The sequence below is a fragment of the Homalodisca vitripennis genome, chromosome X (genome assembly GCF_021130785.1).
Source record: "Homalodisca vitripennis isolate AUS2020 chromosome X, UT_GWSS_2.1, whole genome shotgun sequence".
In the NCBI taxonomy this organism is placed as follows: Eukaryota; Metazoa; Arthropoda; class Insecta; order Hemiptera; family Cicadellidae; genus Homalodisca; species Homalodisca vitripennis.
This window is the reverse complement of record NC_060215.1, coordinates 58,018,350-58,039,303: the sequence shown is the minus strand read 5'-3', so window position 1 is coordinate 58,039,303 and position 20,954 is coordinate 58,018,350. Positions and strand designations below refer to the sequence as shown.

General features: G+C 32.6%; 1 protein-coding gene across 1 annotated transcript in view; it reads right to left on the bottom strand.

Annotated features, from left to right (window-relative positions):
• LOC124369038 (FYVE, RhoGEF and PH domain-containing protein 6-like) overlaps positions 1-20,954 on the bottom strand; it is an 85,582-nt gene that overhangs the window by 28,434 nt on the left and 36,194 nt on the right. Inside the window, exons 5-6 of the mRNA XM_046826719.1 lie at positions 11,171-11,308; positions 7,662-7,828 (exon numbers count right to left, since the gene is read on the bottom strand). Coding sequence (XP_046682675.1) covers positions 7,662-7,828; positions 11,171-11,308 — 305 coding nt within the window. The remainder of the gene's footprint in view (positions 1-7,661; positions 7,829-11,170; positions 11,309-20,954) is intronic.

Sequence of the window (20,954 nt, the reverse complement as noted above, 5' to 3'; positions counted from 1 at the left end):
CCATATCTAACATGAGACTCAAAGAGCGAGTGATAGACTGTCTTTGTAGTCAATTCTGTACTCACTGCCGTGGTTCTTCTCAGTACATACAAAGCGGTGTTGAGTTTTAAGCAAAGAGAATCAATGTGGCTGTCCCATGAAAGTTTGTCGTCAAGAATCATTCCAAGGTGCTTCGTTTGTTCAACAGTTGCAATCTTGGGTGTTCCAGAGACTTTGTTCTTGTGCTTACCCAAAATCATCTGTGTTGTCTTCTCTTCGTTAAAGACCAAGTCGTTTGCTATACAGTAATCATGAGCCATGCTGACAGATATGTATGAGGCTATTTCCAAAGCCTCAGCTGTTTTGTTGTTGGATAGCAGCACAGTGTCATCAGCATACATGATTGTCTGACTGTAAGGTTCCATGAATGTGGAGAGGTCGCAAGTGAACAGAACGAACAAGACTGGTCCCAACACAGACCCTCGGGGGACTCCTCTTTTTACTTCTCGTGAAGCAGATTTTATATTTACTGTTCTTCCATTAATAGTCTGTTTCAGTTCTACTATTTGTCTTCGTTCACTTAGATAGCTATGAAACCATTGAAGTGCAGTGTCTTTGATTCCTAGCCTGTCAAGTTTTGTTAAAATTAAACTGTGGTCAAGGCAGTCAAATGCTTTGCTAAGATCCAAAAATGTGCTATTAACCGTGTTTCCAGCTTCGATGCAGTCAATAATTTTTTCTACAAGTTCTGTAAGAGCAGTCAATGTTGATTTATCTGGTATAAAGCCATGCTGTCCAGCAGGTAAAAGATTATTCAGTTGTAGGTGATGAAAAAGTCGTATTAACACAACTTTCTCAATAACTTTTGAGGCTGTAGGCAATAAGGAAATTGGCCTGAAGTTTTTCATTTCATGTTTCTTTCCTTGTTTGTGTAGTGGATATGTTTTGGAAATTTTGAGCTCTTCTGGGAAAATTCCTTGAGATAGAGATTTATTTACAACGTCTGTTAGAGGATGAGTTAATTCAGAAGCACCGAATTTGAAAAGTTGTGAAGTGATGTCATCAATTCCAGCAGATGAGGTCTTCATTGAGTTGATTATCTTGAGAATTTCTTCCCCAGTAGTAAGCTGAAACGTTGAAAGAGGGTGGTCAGGTTGAGCTAGATGTAGAGCATAAGAGGAAGACTGATGAAGACAATTCACTTTTAAGGTCTCTTCAGCTATACTTGTAAAATATTCATTAAAGAGCTCAGCCACTTTTCTAGGCTCTTCAGTTGTCCCTCCTTCAGTATTTATCTTCCACTTAATTTCACCAATATCTTTTCTTGACACAATCTCACTGTTCACAACTTTCCATATAACTTTGGTTTTGTTCGTTGATTGAGCTACAAAGCACTCATTAGCTTGCCTTCTTAAGCTGCGAAGTTTCAAGTCATAGGTCTTCTTTCGTTGTATCATCTCAAGCCGATCAGCCTCATTCCCATTTAAAACATACAGTTCTTGAGCTTCAATAAACTGTTTTCTTAATTCTTCAGCTTCAAGATTGTGCCTCTCTGGTTTAGGAGTTCTTAAAGGTCTGTTGCGTGATGATACAGGAGGACAGGCTATATTTAAAGCATCTGCTAATATGTCGCTAAAGTATTTATATGCAGTTTGGGCATGAACAGCTTGAAATACAATTTCCCAAGTTTGAGCATCCAGTATTTGTTTGAGGTTTGTCAGATTTCTTGTATTAAAATGTCTGCGAATTGAAGTTGACAGCTTTTTAATTTTGGAAGCAATTGAAATGGTAGTTAGCTGCCCAGTATGGTCAGATATGCAAGTATTCACCACATCAACTTTGACTCTGTCCATATTAGTATTGATGCAGACTACATCAATGGAAGAAATTGAGGTTGGGGTTACTCTTGTGGGTGGCAGTTCAAGCTTATGGATGTCGTATGATGTCAAAAATTCTTGCAACATTATTGTATTGTTATTTGTTGGGTCCAAGCTGTTAGCATTTAGGTCACCAACAATAACTACAACACTAATGTCACCACAAAGAATTGTGTCAAGCGCATTCCCGATCATTGCCAGAGCATCAAGTATAAGAGTGCTGGGCGGACGATAAATTCCAAGAATAAGAAGAGGTAAATCTTTATCGGAAAGAAGTTTTATCCCAGCCATCTCACAGATAAGTTCTTCACTGTATCCTTCTATGTCAAGACTTTCTACATGGTTATCAAGTTTCTCACTCTTGTAAATTGCAACTCCACCCTTTTGGTGGTAATCCCTCCCATATGCCGTTACAAGGTTGTAGTCCATAAGTTTAGTACTTTTTATTGTGGTTGGATCAAGTCCATGCTCAGTTAAGACTAGAATATCAGGGTGAGTCATGTTTAAAAGATGATTAAGTCGGTCCACTTTCTTACCTATCCGATCTACATTCTGGTGGAAGATCCTTGTAGCTCTTACTATAGGTGTTTTATTTTCTTTAGTTTTACTCCTAAAAAAGAGTGGTCATTTTCAGGAGAAAAACCACTAGATCCTCTTCCAGTAACTTCTTCCAGTGTTTATTTAAAAGATCTTCATATGTTTGATTCTTTTTGAGTAATTTTGCTGTAAATGGTGGGCTGTTTTGAACTCGGAAAGTGCCAAACTCTTTAATTGTTTCACTGATTTCTACAAGAGGAGTATTTAGGCTTTTCTTTAAATTTTGTTTGTATTTACTTTTAGCCACTTGTAGAGAAACACTAAACTTGTTTTTCCTGTTTGTTCTGAATGGGGATATATTTACTTTCTGAGATAAGGGTGTATTATGTGTCTGTAGTTGGGTCTGAGCATGGGTTTGTGAGGATGGGTTTTTTGAGGCAGTTTGTTTTTTTGCCAATGGGGTCATTGGAGCTTCTTCACAGAGTAACTTACCTTTTGCTACTTCAGCTTTTAAGGTTTTAATGTCTTCCTCCAGAAGATGTTGTTTTGACTTCACTTCCGCTAGCTCAGTAAAAACGGTTGTGTTTTCATGCATATGAGTAGGAGTACTCATGTTTTGGTCAGTTTGAGTTCCCGAGTTTGTATAGCTTGTAGATTTGTTGTCTGTTGTTATATGTTCTTTTAGGTTTCTTTGTAAAACATTGATGCTTTTCTCCAAGGTGTCAATTTCATGTATATATTCATTGATTATTTGATTTTGTTTTCTGTCATTTTCCTCAAATATCTGTTGCATTTCTGTACGTATCTGTTTTTCCTTCTCCGAATTATTATGTATTTCTTGTAGCTGGTATAAAAGTTCTTCAATTTTTAGAGCACATATTTCTTTTTCTCTTTCAAGTCCCTCTGCCTTTTCCTCAGCAAACGTTAGTTTCATTTCTAGTTCAAATTTTTGTCTCTTCAGTAAATTGTTTTCCTCCAATAATGCTGTTCCAATTTTGGCAGCCAATTTTAGTTTTTCTTCATCATTTTCTGAGCCTTTTAATAGATTTTCTTCTGTTAAGCTTTCTTCAAGACGTTTTACAGATGTGTTTAGTGTATCACTTTTATTAAAGACAATATCTTCATCTTGTTCTTCCATGTCACTTGCTTCAGCTGATTCATTTGTCTCTGCTTCCTTCAGGGCTTGATTGAGTTTTTTATTTCTGAAATTGTCAAGCTTTGGTCTTCCATGTATGTGTTTGTATTCAGAATACAAACAAGCATCTTTATCATTTACAGTGGCTGTCTCTTGGGTCCCAAAGAAAATTACTTCATATTTTGCTTGTTGGTTTTCTGTGAAAGATACATTGTCAATTATGGCAGGCCAGTAAGGAAAGCCTCTTACCTTAGCAAACACCTTGTCGCCTTTATTGAATTTTACTGCCATATTAGAGAGAATGGAATATATCAAAATTCTAAGATTGGTCTATATATTTATATTTATGTTGGCAGATGTGTAGTTGTATAGCAGATTTTAAAATAAAAAATTGAAAATGAAGAGATGTTCAGTTTCTGAAAGTTTGGCTGGTTCTTTATGTCAAAAATATTGAGGTTCTGATATCAAAATCAAAAACAGTTTTTAAAGTTTGGCTGGTTCTTTATGTCAATAATTGAGGTCCAAATATAAAAATTAAATCAGTTTTGTAAAGTTTGGCTGTTTCTTTATGTCATAAAACTTGAGGTCTAGGTGTGTGAAATTGCACAGTATAAGTTAGATTGATTTAAGGTAGTCAATGACCATGTCAAAATTGTAACATACTGTAGTCCAGTATATTACTAGGTCTGGCAATAAAATTGCAAGCAGAAGTCTGAGGTTAGTTATCAGAAGACGCTGTGTCAGCGCTGGAGGTTAGTGCTCCCGGCTGCCTGACACACTTGCTCTAGTTGTCTGTCTGCCACCTGTTGTTCAACTGGTGTAGTGTTGGAGTGACGTATTTAGCAGCAGTGGATGAGTTGGCTGTGACGTCACACCAGATTTGGTGATTTTCATTAGTGTTAGTATATTAGAAAAGAAAATTCTTTCCTTATGCTCCTAGAATATTTGATTAAAAGTGGTTCTGTTTATTTAACATATTATTGTCATTCTATGTATTGTCGAAAATAAAGTTTGTTCACTTCAATATATAGGTCAGTTACTGGTAAGTAAATGAAAAAGTAAAATATTTCACTTTCTTTGAGTTTTAAGTGTCAAATTTTTTGGTGAATAGACTCACGATACTCCAGGTAGGGTGCTGGTCGGAGGTTATTTGTTGTTTGAACCTAAAACCATCACTAATTTACTGTTTCTTGAGAGCACTTTCACAGGGAATGTTGGCAGTCAGCCATGTTGTTTTGATATATAAGCTAGTTTATAACGAACCAGGAACTTGTTTCAGAGGTTAACAAACTGACAGCACGTACCACAAAATACAAATTATGTAGAAAATCATGTGGAAAATAAGTGGTCTGTATCGGTGCCTAGAAAACATAAAAATAACAATGGCAGTAAGTGAAAAAACCTAACATGTCAACAGTATCACGACTCATATCAGACTAAAGAAAATAAAATATATAACTTACATGAAACAAAAAACCAAAACAGAGTAAAAAAAATAACAAAATAGCCAAGGACGTGATGTTGCCCAGGGTATTGACAGGGCAAATCAAGATGAAATTAAGGCTGTGGGATCCGTAATGCCAAATGCTCTCCTTTTTCAAGTAACAGAAACAGCATTATTATCAACAGACGATTATGTAAGCATGGCACCCACTGCGACCGGCCAGGCCCAGCCCGGCCCGGCTCACTCCGACCTACCTTTGCCCACTGCGACCGACCCGGCCCGGCCCAGCATGGCTCACTCTGGCTTTTCCGGTCTGCCTCCGCGTATTGCAAGATGTACCCACCCACTACGACCGCCCCAGCCCAGTCAGCCCTTTTTACATTAATGCCATGATATCTAAACCATCAGTAAAGTTTTTAAACAATTTAGCATTTAAAGAGTAGTAGTGTACTGCAAATATGAATGACAGTAATATTAATTATATTTTACTACAGATCGCATCAGTGACAAACTCAAAACAACTTTATATATCCTGTATGTTATATTAACAGTGATGTAGAATATAATTCAATCATTCTTGATGATCAAAATAATTAATATACACACATAATGTAACCAATATTGTGTTGTCTTGATATTGTGAAATAGAATATTTACAAATCTGAAGAAAAAACAAAGGGAAGAATCATTATAAGGGGGGTATCAGTCAATATGCAATTCTTTCCATGACTATAATTTTTATGATGGAGAAATAAACTTTATAACTGCAAGCCGTATAATTTTAGTTAAACAAACATACCTCCAAGTAGGTTAAAGAAAAATGAATGAATCAGCCTGGATATATGTACCAGCACTGGAAAAATAGATCACCAGTTCTAGGGTTAAAAATTTGAATAAATATTGGAAATTGCCAGTGGCATTTGGTGAAATTTGCCATCTCCTCCCACAAGTTTTCTTTCATTGCTAAGTCGTGATAACTTTTATGTGCTGGATTGTATAAATGTATGTAAAGGCACACTGTTTCAATAAGTTTTTCATCTAAATACACAGAACTAGCAATTTTTCTCAAAACACCAAATACAACGATCAGCACTGTTGTAGGTTCTTTCGGAGAGTGGCAAAAATATCTGGGTAGGTAAAGGATACCAGGTAGGGTTATCTCCCCAACCCACCATAACATCACCACCCTTCCGGCCTTTCTCAAGATGTCGAAATGCATGCAATCAAATGGGCACCCACACCCACTGCGACCGGCCTGGACCAGCCCAGCCCGGCCCGGCCTCGGTCGACTCTTGGGGCAAACGTGCCGGTGGCACGTGAGCCGAGTCCGCCCAGATCTGGCCAGTCGCAGTGGGCGGGTGTCCATTTGATTATGTGTATCTTGACATACTACAAAATCCGGGTTGGTCCAGTCGTAGTGGGCACCCAGCTTTATAGTTCTCTCGGGAGGAACAAATGATGTTCTGCTGAATGATGTCTTCTCCATAAATACATTATTAGAGAATGATCTTATTGATGTAAGCAGAGAAAAGCCTATAATAATAACAAAAATTCCAAAAAGATATTACCAAGATATACAGCCCAGTATATAATATTATTGACCTTCTTAACAATTAAATCAGAGAATTGGTGTCTTGTACAGAATCTACTGATCTTATACACTTTCATGTTACCAGACATGGCCTTCTTATAGAGAATGATCTTATTGATGTAAGCAGAGAAAAGCCTATAATAATAACAAAAATTCCAAAAAGATATTACCAAGATATACAGCCCAGTATATAATATTATTGACCTTCTTAACAATTACATCAGAGAATTGGTGTCTTGTACAGAATCTACTGATCTTATACACTTTCATGTTACCAGACATGGCCTTCATCTCAGTGGCAAAGAGAGAATTACACCCAGTTATCTTATTACGGGCATTTTGTGAGAGCTTTTCCCGGAAAGGACAGCAAGGTCTTGAAGCGCAAAATTATGAGTTTAGAAATGTAACATCCAACTCAGATTCTACTGGTAACTCACATATTCAAGATGAATCAAGTAACAAAACAGTTAATGAACCCATCAGTGTAATCAAGGCTGACATGAATGACTTGATAAATAAATTCAGTTACGACAAAACGGTTAGCTTTGACTACTGCATATCCGCCTACTTCTGTGATTGTAAACAGATGAGTGCCAATGTTGCATTTAGAGACAATTTTGTAAAACCTAACCAGTTAGATTGTGTCAATGATTACTTACTTATCAGTCAACCAGATTTGGAACATCAATTTATGGTTTGGTGACCAAAACAAAATTATCCAAAAACATTACAGTCTCACTCTACAATCGTGAAACTATACCACATGCAATATACACACAACAACTAAGACATCAGGATATACACCCTGTACAACACCAGATATGCTTCAAAACCCTCCCACCCCATCACCTGAGTCTTTTTGAGATAAAGCCCTACAAAGGAGTGATGTACTTCAATCACTTACCCGAGTATCTGAGAAATGAAACACCTCAACATTTCAAGAACAAACTGATGACATGGCTTCAAGAATGACCCTACTACACAGAAACGGAACAACCAGTTACACAGTACTTTAGTTTTTTATTTTTCTCACACCTGTACTATTCTCCATGAATATGTAATAAAGAGTATTGTCTATTGTCTAAAAGTTACACTTACTTGGCTCTAAGAGTGAAACTCCTTGTACTTGTTATGACACTAAACTCTGTAGGACAATCATTGTTCTGAGATATGGAGACTTTCATGCCTGCCAGGGGTAACTTGCATTTCACTTTCAGTCCAGTCATTGATCCATAGTATGATGTGTACAGTAAACAATCACTCAGCTGCAATTTTTAACAATTAACATTTATTTTTCACACAATAAAACAGACAAGTATAGACATGTTTCTGCTTAGCATTCAAATGTTTGGAAGTTTTAAAACTGTTACAGATCATCTATTAACTAGAACCAGTTACAAAATTAATACTCACTATTCTGTAAAATGTACTTTACGTCTTACTGTTACATTAATTTATAATATATAATATTATATCAGTGATTAAAGTGATAAAATTAGTTTTTTATGCATTGACTTATTGCTAATTAAAAAATATGCATATTAGTTTTGCAGCATCTATGAGGACTATCCAGAAAGTAGATTACGTTTCACTCTGTACCCACTAGGGGCGGGACTACCACAGCCATTTTAATATCAAGGCTGTTCAGTGGCTATCCAGCTGTGCTAGAGAGAGGTTACTTTTGCTCCTTGTTCTTTTACAATAGCAGTTAAAATGTGTGACGCAATTGAAAATCCCACATGTTGTGAAGTGCGGTCGGTATTACGGTTTTGTTGGCTAAGCACAATAAACCAATTGATATTTATCGCCAACTCTGTGAAGTTTATGCAAACAATGTGATTACTGAAGGTGGAGTGTGTCAGTGGTGCATTAGGTTTAAAAATGGCCGAACTAATTTGCATGATGACGAACGAAGTTGACAACCAAGCATTGTGACCGATGAAATTGTCTGTAAAGTCGAAAAGAAGATTAAAGAAGACCGCTGATTCGCAATATCAGAACTATCATTTAGTTTTCATCAAATTTTAAGGAGTTTGTTACATGAAATTGTTACGCAGAATAAATTAAGGTTACCATAAATTTTGTACAAGATAGGTACCTAAAATCAATACAGTAAATTGGACTCGAGAAGTCCTGGATGCTTTTAAATGGGAGATGTTTCCACATCCGCCTTAAGCCGCAGTCACACTAGACTGTATAGCAGCTGCTACTAACCAGCCATTTGTAAATATAACCATCAGCCAGTGGATCTGTAGGGGTCACATTATAAGTAAATAGCCACTAGTACATTTGCTGTTGATGACTTGAAAACGTTGTGTGTGTGCATACAACGTATCATCTATTAGTGTGAATTATTATGTTTTGACATCTTTAGGATTTTTGTAAATGTAGTCTGCAGACAAAGCATCCCATAGGTAAGGATAATTTCGGAATACATCTAGAAATCAAGGTAAACCTGGCTTGCAAAGCAGTGCTTTGATGACAACATGGAATTGCACGAGGGAGGGTGGACTATCTGGTTGATGTCTTAGGAAACAAAATTCTACACTACTGGAATTTCAAAACTAGTTTACCGCTATGATAAGTGCTAAATATTTGTATGGTGGCTATGTTGAAAATTAGTATTTTAGTGTGACTTTCAAATGTATACAATACAATTTATTTTGTACTTTGTTTTTTTGTGTGTTTATATCATGTTTATATCGGAACACAATCTTCTTCCTGGATAGGCCTTGTATGTTCCAAGGAATAACAAGAATAATTTTGTGTGCACATAGAGCATGTTTGGCTTGGATTTCTACTTCTAGGTGAACACAGACACAATCATCAACTTTAGGTCTGGTTTGTTCATTAGTGAAGACTTATTACACTCCTGCCACTTGTAAGTAGTATCGGTGATTTTTAGTAGTAAATGATAGAAAGAGCAATTTCTAGTGCAGAAATGAGTTGTATGTTAAGGAAAATATCTCGTAAACTTCTTAATAAAGTTTCAAAAGCTTATAAACTGAATAACTGACCATTTTATATTTGTGCCTAGCCAACCAAGAAGCTAAAATTTACAGGAACAGGGGGCACTTAAATTTTGGGGTAGTTTCCACAGTCAGTTGAGTTGCAATCATAACTAGCATTTGCAACACCAACACAAATTAGGCAACTTTAAACTTACAGTATTCAGCAAACATCTTTTTTTGATAGACATCACTTGTTTTACATCAGTTATACAAAATTTACAAGACACAAACTATTTTACAACTTTTTAAACAATTCTAATGGTACAATTTCGAAGAAGCGCCAAACATGTACAGTTGAAAGGTATCAGTTGTTTGTTGCTCCTGGTTTGTGCAAGAGTATCTTTAAAGTGGCCGTGCGCGCTTATGCGTTGACGGATTTCGTTGGAAAAAGTACTGTTGGAATTTTTATAAATGTTTCATAATAGTTGGTATCTTGTAAATTTTGTATAAGTGATTTAAAACAGCTGATACCTGTCAAAAGACAACATTTTTGCTGCTCTCGGATTGTGCAAATCTAGCTTTAAAGTGGTTGCTTATACATTGACAGATTTTGTTGAAACAGGTACCGTTGGAATTGAAATTAAAGGGTTCAAATAGTTGGCATCTAGTAAATTTTGTATGATTATACTTGTTCTTTTGTTATTTTACATTAAAAATTTTCAACAGACAGCATTTTGTTGATATAAAAGAAAATAATACAATTTTTTATATTCCTATTATCCATTCAAACCTATGTGCCAAATTTTGTTTCTTTAGCTTAACTAATTTTAGAAATAACAATTTTTGTATAAAAAATACAAAATGGCGGTTAGCGGCTTAACGGAACATTTCTTGACCTATGTTTATATACAATTTTTTGTTTTAAATGATGAATACTATCACTCACAGAAGGTTGTGACACCTTTTTGTGAACACTGTGTGTGTGTGTGTGTGTGTGTGTGTGTGTGTGTGTGTGTGTGTGTGTGTGTTTGTATATATATATATATATATATATATATATATAAACATACAGAATGTCCCAGAACTCTCTACCATTATTTTCAAGTATTATTCCTGGATCAAAGGCAAACCAAAATATCATATTAAAACTTTAGAAAACTCAATAATTACACGAATAGCCGCCATTCCATTTTTTTTTAACTTAAGTATTTTAAGTTAGAGAACGGCTTGTTGTAATAAGTTGTAATTTGATATATATCTTTATAACCTAAAGGCCTAATTAAAGAAAGGCTTTACATTTTTACAAGCTTTATTTTCCTAAAATTATAAAGGGGAACTACATATTTTATGGACACAATGTACTTTGGCCCATAAAGACAACTTCATACAAAAAATTTAGTTATAAATATGCTAAAATCTAGTATTTTTATGGTAGTTGGTTAACATTGATCCAGTTGGACACTAAGAACAGAAAATTAAATTAATTACATTAAACTTTGCTGGACCACCATTTATCTTATTGCTAAACACTTTCACTGTATCAACAACTTTACCTAAGCATTTATTTTCTTATTACTATACAAGACTTACTCTCTTTGAAATAAACACATGTAGCATTTATTTGTTTTCTATTTGTTATTAAATTGAAGGACTTACCAAGATAAAAAATCTTTGTTGCATATCTTTCCTACACAGTTTGTACAGTTCTCCTTCTTTTACAAAATGACGACCAGGTTTTATAATTTCATAATCTCCAAGTTGAGACTGGATGGAGAGTAACTTACTCAAATGATCCTGAAAATGGGTTACATTTATGTATAAATAAAAGCGATGATTTGATACAGCAAAATAAACAGCATTTAGCACATAAATGTGTGGATAAGTGTTATTTTAACAAAGCGTACGCCCAATATATAAATTTTAACTATGCCAACAGAACTACAATTGGTGGTTATAGTCAGTGAAATATAATATTAAACCTTTCCTGTGAACTACCAGTGAGACATAGAACAATAAATGAAAAATCATTTATATGGCAAATTTTCACTTTCTTCACTCACTCAAGAGGATATCCCATGAGGAGTCAATGGAAATTTTAACGCACTGAACCTGAGACATAAAATTGATTTGCTCCTTAAACTGGCTGTTTTAAATGATTTTACAAAATTAAAAATAACCTTGGGGATATTGTTTAAACCATAAAACAATATCAAATATGTTTAAAAGATATTTATTTGAAGACATTATATATCAAATTTAATATAGTAATGTGTAAATTTAGAAAATATACCTACTTTACAAACTAATTTTAATCAAAAAAACCTATAAAATAAAAGAAAATATGGAGAAATGCCAAAAAATTATGACATTTTGAAAAACTATAAAATAGAAACTCACAAAACTAGGGAAAGTAACACAAATAAACTAAACTATAACTAAACCAACTTTTACCAATAACTTCATTCGTGAAGAGTGGGTCCTTTTTTATAAACACACTGCAGACTCTCATCACTACAATTTAGTTTTATACCAGACATAAGTACTTGTGATGCTATGGTTAGTCTTCATAAGGACTACTATTCATCTCTTGAGAAGAAAAACCAGTTGATATCTACATACGATTAGTAAATCGTAGCATTTTAGTTTCTGAGCTGAAGTTTTATGGATGTGACAAAATAACATGTTAACATGTACATTTTGTTTCGTCTCACCTTCAAAACAAGAAAAAATCTGTATTTTTAATGAAGAGTTCTTGACTCAGTCCTTGGTAAAAAACAGTGTTCCTCAGGGATCGGTTTTGGGACCTCTTTTATTCATAACTTATATAAATCATCTGTCATCAAACCTTAATTGCCCAAACACTTCCTCCTACCTTCTTGCAGATGATATTGCTTTGAATTAAAATCATTTTTATGTCAAAAATGTATGTGAATTAGATATTTTACAAAATAAAAAAAAAAATGTGGAAAACTAGTGTAAAGCAAACAAATGGTTTTGTTCTGCAGCTATATTTTCTGTTCTATATAGTAATTATTTTCAAAAAGTGGTTTATAGTCCAATTTGAACTAGGATAACTATGTGACTACATGGTTCTAACTGACTAGTTAGAAATAAAGTTTCCATGGAAATTTTTATGCTTCAGGGATTAAGTGGGAGAATAAAAATTGATATTTTAATGACTTTATATTATGCCCATGTTTATAGCCATCATTCTTTCTTTACTATTATATAGGGGCATCACTCACTCATGCATATTTGTGCTGCAGAAAAGAGCTTTGCGAATCATGTTTGGAGCCAGGCATAGTGAACAGTTTTTAAAGCATACAATTCCAACGGTTTTTTTATTAATGCAGTGACATTTCTTAAGGAAAATGCACACAAAATTAAGCATTATTCAAATGTACACAGCTATGAAAAAAGAAATTGTGTAAAAAAATTATATTTGTTTAAATAGCAAGTATAAGAAGAACAAGTTCTTTCCTTCAACATTAGAGGAAAGAGGTGGCTTGCCAAACTCAAAGCTGAGGCAGTCACCACCCTGAAAGAGCGACAGCAGCCTCAGAGTCTGAGTGGTGAGAAACCTTCCCCTCCAGGCACTGATTCTCTATCGGGATAGTACCCACTCCAGATCCCCGGCGGACAGAAATAGAGAAATCAACAAAACCTCTTAGTATATTTAATTTAAATGTCCAGTGTATTACAAATGAATTAGATTTATTAGATGTATTTTTAATTAGTATTAAATGTGATATTTTGACACTAAATGAGCATTGGCTCTATGAGGAAGAATGTTCTTTATATATACCACAGAACTATATAATTTCAAGTATTTACTGTAGGAAAAAATTAAAAATAGAGGTGGTGGTACTGTTATATTTATAAAGAAATGCATTGAATTCAATGATATAAATTTAAATGAATTTTGTTCTGATAGTGATTTTGAAATTACAGCTATTACCCTGCCTAAAATTAATTTAATAATTGCCACATTATATTGTACACAAAATTTCAATACATCTGCATTTTTAGATAAATTAGAAACTTTTTCATTCTATTTAAATGAAAAATACAATAACTTTCATTATGCAATTACTGCAGATTTTAACATAAATATAAGACAAAATACAGGAGACACCCTTTATTTTTTATTTCTGGTATTTAACACGTATTGGCTCACTGAAGAGCCAACAAGATGTTATTCATGTTTAGATAACATAATTACAAAAGTTGCTAGAGATCACCTGGACTGCCGTGTAATAGAACCTCACATATCCGATCATGCAGGAGTATTTGTTAGGTTTCATACAACATTTGTAATTGATGATAGATGTAAGATCACTAAAAGTATTAGAGATGTAAGTACTAGAGCAATTTTTAATTGGAGAGAAAATATATCACAAATAAACTGGATGCAGCTTAGTAAGTTTCCATATAAGGGTGTACATAAAGTCCTGCACGGGTATAATATTTTCTGAACGATAACAGATAAATAAACAAGATTTGGTACATCAATACTACACCTAAAAATCTACTTTTTGAAGGAACTATCAGTTTTCTGTAATATCATGGGGACGTCCCGCAAGGAGTCAGAAGGAAATCTTAAATAGGAGCATAGGTCAATATGGACATCATTTTAAAGGGCTTATCTAGCAGAGTTTAATGCCGCAAACCACACTCAAAAAGATTGATCCAGTACAAAATGGCAGCTGTTCAAAGATTTTACTTGGTTACATTTTATTAGTAGTTAATTGTTACTGTTATCAGGTTTTCCCCGTTATCAATATATTAGGACCAAATTTGTAACCCTTGAGGATAACTAATGTCATAATTCACTTCTGTACAACTGACAAGCATAATGTAGTAGTTAGCTGCAGTATTTGTTTGGTTGCAGTTTTGCTTTACTGGGGTTATGGCTACTAATAAAATGTAACCAAGTAAAATCTTTGAACAGCCGCCATTTTGTACTGGATCAATCTTTTTGAGTGCGGTTTGCGGCATTAAACTCTGCTAGATAAGCCCTTTAAAATGATGTCCATATTGACCTATGCTCCTATTTAAGATTTCCTTCTGACTCCTTGCGGGACGTCCCCATGATATTACAGAAAACTGATAGTTCCTTCAAAAAGTAGGTTTTTAGGTGTAGTATTGATGTACCAAATCTTGTTTATTTATCTGTTATCGTTCAGAAAATATTATACCCGTGCAGGACTTTATGTACACCCTGTAATATAAAAGATGCATAGGACTCTTTAAATTTAATATTGACAAATTCTTTTGAAGAAAGCTGCAAAGTTAAGGAACTAAAATTAAGACGTTCTAATAGATTGAATATAAAATGGTAAGCTGAAAAGACTTAAAGAATATGTAATTACTTTATATGATAGGTTTAAGAACAATATAAATACAAGAAATGAAATTGAATATAGAAATGATTATTTACAGGCTAAATAATTATATAGGAGGAGAATAACTCATGCTAAGAAAATAGCATAATAACTATATCAAAAATTCTGTCAATAAATGTAAGGATGCTTGGAATATTGTTAAAGCTGAGTCAAACAAAATAAAAGGAAATCAGGATATTTTAACCCTTTGAGTGCTGGAGCATCGCTATTTGCGATCCTGCATTATATGCAAGAAATGCCAGAATCGCTATTTGCGACTTCTGCAGTAACACTTATATTTTATATAGTATTTATCTAAATTGGTTCAATGACTATACATACGCATTCCAAAGGCTTCAACGTAACTTTTGATGAAGGTTTTGTTACATTCTGGGTAAATTCTGATTTTTATAGCGGTTGTAAAGAGAGCGTGCCAGTCGAGTTTAGAATCGACAGCTACACGGACGAGCCGTCACATATTTTGTATGCGCTGGTGTTTATTTCACAAATGATTGTAAATATTGAAAGTGTTTAATTGTAAATGGGTTTGTAGTGTTAATATCTTCATATTATTTCGTTTGTGTATGTTGTTCTAGTCTGTGTATAAGTAGAACAACGACCGTGGGTATTAGGCAGTTGGTAAATATATTTGTAACAGCATTAAAAAATAAAATAAAAATGAGATGAAGAACATTTCTTGGATTATGTTGTTATTTATAAAACAGTAAACAATTTATAAACATGTCTAGATAAACAAAGGAAAAACTATCCAAGTCTTGAAACACTGTCTGTAAACGAGAAACTTACTAGTTTTGTAGCGGTTCATATTTTCATATTTATTTTCCAAAAACTTTATTTATAAGTTTAAAAAAAGTTTTTATATCAATTTTTGTAAAGAATTAAATAGAGTATAAGATAGAATAACTGAAAATGAGAAAAATTAAATATTTCAATAACACTACGTTGTGTCAAAATAAAAAACAAAATGTTTTTGCTCATAAACTTTTTGTTAATGTTTTTGCTTTTTATTGGTATAAAAACGTTAAATAACTAATGAATGTTTTATATTTATAAAAAAAATATATATATCTACAAAACAAACAAAAACCCAGGACGTTATACCAATAAATAATTTTTATATGAATTTTTAACCAGACCCTTGCAACATCAGGCATTTCGGCTCGGCATTTTATGCATACCATATAGCAAAACGGCGCGGCACTCAAAGGGTTAATAGAGTCTAAGGTTTTTAATGATCATTTTATTGATGTTGATAGAGAATAAGATTGAAATAAAATAAATAAGGACGTGTCTGATAATTATGCCTTAGAACTGGTAAATAACTATTTTTTTAGATCGCAATATTAGTTGTAATAATATAATTTTTAAGTTGAATGTAATTGAAAAAACTGATGTAATGAAATATGTAGCTAGCCTTAGTTCCTCTAAAAGCCAAGATTACTATGGGTTTTCTAATTATGCTATTAAAAGTATAATTGATTTAATTGTTGAACCACTAAAATATTTATTTAATATGATGTTAGATCAGGGGTTATACCCAAAAGCACGTAAGGTAAAAAAAGTAACTCCAGTCTATAAAACAGGTGATAAATTAAATCCATCCACCTACAGACCTATATCCTTAGTTCCTATTTTCAGTAAGATTTTTGAATCGTGTATCAAACAGCAGCTTAATGCTTTCTTTACTCAAAATTACATATATGTGATGTACAGTTTGGATTTATGTCTGGCAGAAACACTGTCAAGACTGTAGAGAGTATAGTTGATAGTATTTTGATAAATTTTGAAAAGCAATTTATGTCTTCTGCAGTGTTGGTAGACTTGAGTACAGCATTTGATTGCATATGTCACAATTTGCTCATTACAAAACTGTTTACTTATGGCATTAGGGGCAATGAACTAGAATTATTTAAATCAAATTCAACTAATAGAAAACAAATGGTTGTTCAGGACAAAGATAAGTCCACAAGTCCAGGAGTACCACAAGGTTCTGTTCTGGGGCCTTTTTAATTGTTGATTGCTGTAATTGATTTTCCTGCCAATGTTCCTTGTACATCAGTGTTGTATGCCTGAATTATAGTAGAAGCTTAGATGAACTGGTAAGAGAGGAGGACTTGGCTTTGAGAAAGGCTCTACAATGGTTCGAAGCCAACATTATTATTTGTTAATGAAAAAAAAACTGAAAAAATAATATTTTCTTTAAATTATACAATTTATAAAGATGTTAAACCTGTTAAGTTATTAGGAATACACTTGGATAGTAGACTGGGTTAGAAACATCATATCGAACAATTATGTAAGAAATTGTCAAGAGTTGTCTATCTATTACGTAAATTAAGAAAATGTATTACCTTAGACGTACTAGTTTCAACTTGTGCTTTTTTTTCACTCACATTTAAAATATGGAATAACACTGTGGGGATTTCAAATGGCAGAAAAGGGCATTGAGAGCTATTAAGAATGTACCTGAAAGAGAAACGTGTACCAATTTTTAAGTAGCTAAAAATAATGAAAATTTCAAATTTGTATGTTTATTGTTGTTTAGTGAATGTTAAAAAGTCGTTATGTAATGTTTGAACTAGATAGGAAATTCATAGTTATATTACCATAAAAAAACATATACTAGATTTACCTACTGTCAAATTTGAAAAGAGTAAACGCAGCCACACATATATGAAAATTAATCTATTTAACAAATTACCGGAAATAGCATGGTCTGTCCCTATAAAAAGATTTAAAATAGTAGTGGATAGGTGGTTAAAAGAGAATGTATTTGATTCTGTCGATAGTTTTTTAGCCTGTGATACTAGCACTATACATTTTTAACTATATTGATATATTGTTTTTTTTTTATTTTATTTATTTCTGTTTGTGTATTAAGTGTATGTATGTGTTATTGTTATCACAGTTTTAAAATAGATTATTTATATACTTATTTAATTATTATTTAGTATAGATTATTTATATGTTTATTTAACTTTTATAACTTCATTGTTACCTGTTATTACCTTATAGATAACTACTGAGAATTTGACAACTGTCCTTTAGACAGAGATTTATATTAAGAAAACGGTTAATTGTAAATCTAACTTTGTCAATTACACAATGTGTTTAAAAACAATAAAAATTATTGATTCTTGAAGTAGTACTCAAGTTTTTATGATGTAGCATTAGACGTTTCTACTTTTTGGCTAGACAAATAAAAGAACTCTTTATTTATGTAAAGATTTTTTAAGATAGTTATTGACTCTTCACATCAAATATTGTTAGTTTAAAATAATGTACTTGCAAGTATTACAGGCAGAGACAAATGTATAACAGACTTTAAGATTTTCCATCAGAATGCAAGGAGCTTACAACCAAAATTGAACCATTTTGAAATTTTAATTGACCAGCTAAATCCTGATATTTTACTGGTAACTGAACATTGGACGAGCGATAACATTCTTGAATGCATCAAATTTTAATAATGGGATGTATACATTGGCTAATTCTTTCTCTAGAACCTCAATTAAAGGTGGTGGAGCTGCAATTTTCACAAAACGTTTTGTTTCATTTGAAAAAACTTGATATAACTTCATGTGAAGGATTACTGGAAGCTACAGGAATTAAAACTAAAATAAACAATGAGAATTACATAATTATTTGTATCTACAGGCCGCCCAATTCTGATATTGATAGTTTTATATGTAAATTAACCAAAATAGTTGACTCACTTGATTCTAGTTCTAACTGTATTCTGATGGGAGATTTTAATATTGATATTTTAGTGCACTCTAACAATAAATTTAAACTAATGACTTTTCTTAATGAATTCAATTTTAGATATCTGATAAACCAACCAAACCAGAGTAACTCAGAATACACAGTCAGTTTTGGATAATATAGTAATCAATAAAAAGTTGGGCTTAAAAAAAGTAACTTCAAAAGTACATAATTACAGGATTATCAGATCACTTTGGTATCACACTTAATATTCCTATTAACGATGCAACAGAATATTTCTTAAAGCGAATACCAACAAAAGCAAGGTCTTTCAATGCAGAAAATGTACGCATACTAAATTATTTTCTTCAAAAAGAAAACTGGGATATATTGACATCAAGTTGTGATGTCAATAAGCAATATTCTAATTTTGTTGAAATATTAAATTATAATATTGATATTTGTTGCCCAATAAAAAATAAAAATATTAAGAAACAGATTAAAGATAAAACTCCATGGATAACTAAAGAAATTACGGAGACAAAAAATGTTTTAATTTTCCTTGAATCACTCTGGGTTCAAAATCGTAATAAATTTGGAATTAAGAATCTTTTAAAAATGCAAAAAGCAAAAATATGAAAGTCTGCTAAGAAAAACAAAACAAGAATATATGACAAATAAAATTTTGAATTCAAAAAAACATAAATGCTGATACATGGAAAATCATAAATAGAGATTTAGGAAGAAATACAAAAAATAGAGCTAACATCTCACTAAGAAGCAATGCTAATTTGATAACTGATCCTAATGTTATTGCCAATCAGTTTAATGAATATTTTAAGGGCATCCCTGAACAATTGGCTATTAATTTTAATAATCTGAATTACTCTTTTAAGGGTAAAAAGAATTGAAAGCAGCATGTTTCTTCACCCAACCTCTGAAAAAAGAGATTCTTAAAATAATAAAGAACTTGAAGAATAGTTTTGCAGTTGGTTGGGACTGCATAAGTACTGATTTATTAAAGAATATTTCAGAAGTTATAGCAGGACCTTTATCATCTATAATTAATACAAGTTTTGAAACAGGAATTTTCCCAGACAGTTTAAAAATTTCTAAAATTGTGCCTATTTTTAAAAACAAGGGAAACTGCTCAGAAATTATTAACTATAGACCAGTTGCACTTCTGCCTGTTATTTCTAAAAGTTTTTTGAGAAAGCTATTTTGTAATAGGTTAATTGATTTTTTAGAAGCTAAGAGCATACTTTTTGTGTAAATCAGCATGGATTCATGAGGGGGAAAATCCACTTTGTCAGCCATAATCAAATTTCTTAATGAAATAATGGAAGGAATGATAAATGGTGATTTTATTTGTGGTGTGTTTCTGGATTTGCAAAAAGCTTTTGACTGTGTAAATATAAATATTTTGCTTGATAAATTAGAAAAACTACGGAATAAGAGGGACACCTCATGATTTACTGAAATCTTACTTGGTCTGTCGGAAACAGTTTGTCACCATAAAAAATGATCAGGGTGAAGTCACATCTAAAAGATCAGACATTAAGTGGGGTGTGCCTCAGGGTTCCGTTCTTGGTCCATTGCTATTTTTAATATATATTAATGACACCTGGAAATGTAAAGTAATCCTAACCAGACAATTTTATATGCAGATGACACATCTATACTATATAAACACAAAAATTTGGAGGATTTAGAAATCATAGCAAATATACAAATTAATAATATAGTGCAATACTTTAATGAAAACTTTTTAACAGTAAAATGCAAATAAATCAACAGCTCTCAATTTTACTTCAAATAAAAAAATCTTCCTTTGAAATTCAAATAGCAGTTGACAATTTAGTAATACCAAAGTTTGATTCTACAAAAATTTCTCGGATTGATTATCGACAAAAATTTAAATTGGAATGACCATATAACTACTCTTTGTTTAAAGTTATCTAAAGCAATATTTATGATGAGAAAACTGTCTGAATTTTGCAACGAAAAAGCTCTTAAAATGGTATATTATGCATTTTTTTTACTCTCAGTTAGTTTATGGTATTGAAATATGGGGAAATACATTTAAGAAGAACATTAATAAAATTTTATTAATACAAAAAAAAGCAGTACGTTATTATTTCTGGTATTGGCTATAAGGATTCATGTAAACAAAAAATTTCAAGAACTTCATATTATGACAGTCCCTTGTTTAATTGTGTATAAACTTTTGCTTTATATGGCTACGTCAAACAAGCTAACATATAAAAACATTCACCAATATAACACAAGGGGTACAATACAATATTGTAACCAAAAAACTGAGATTTCCA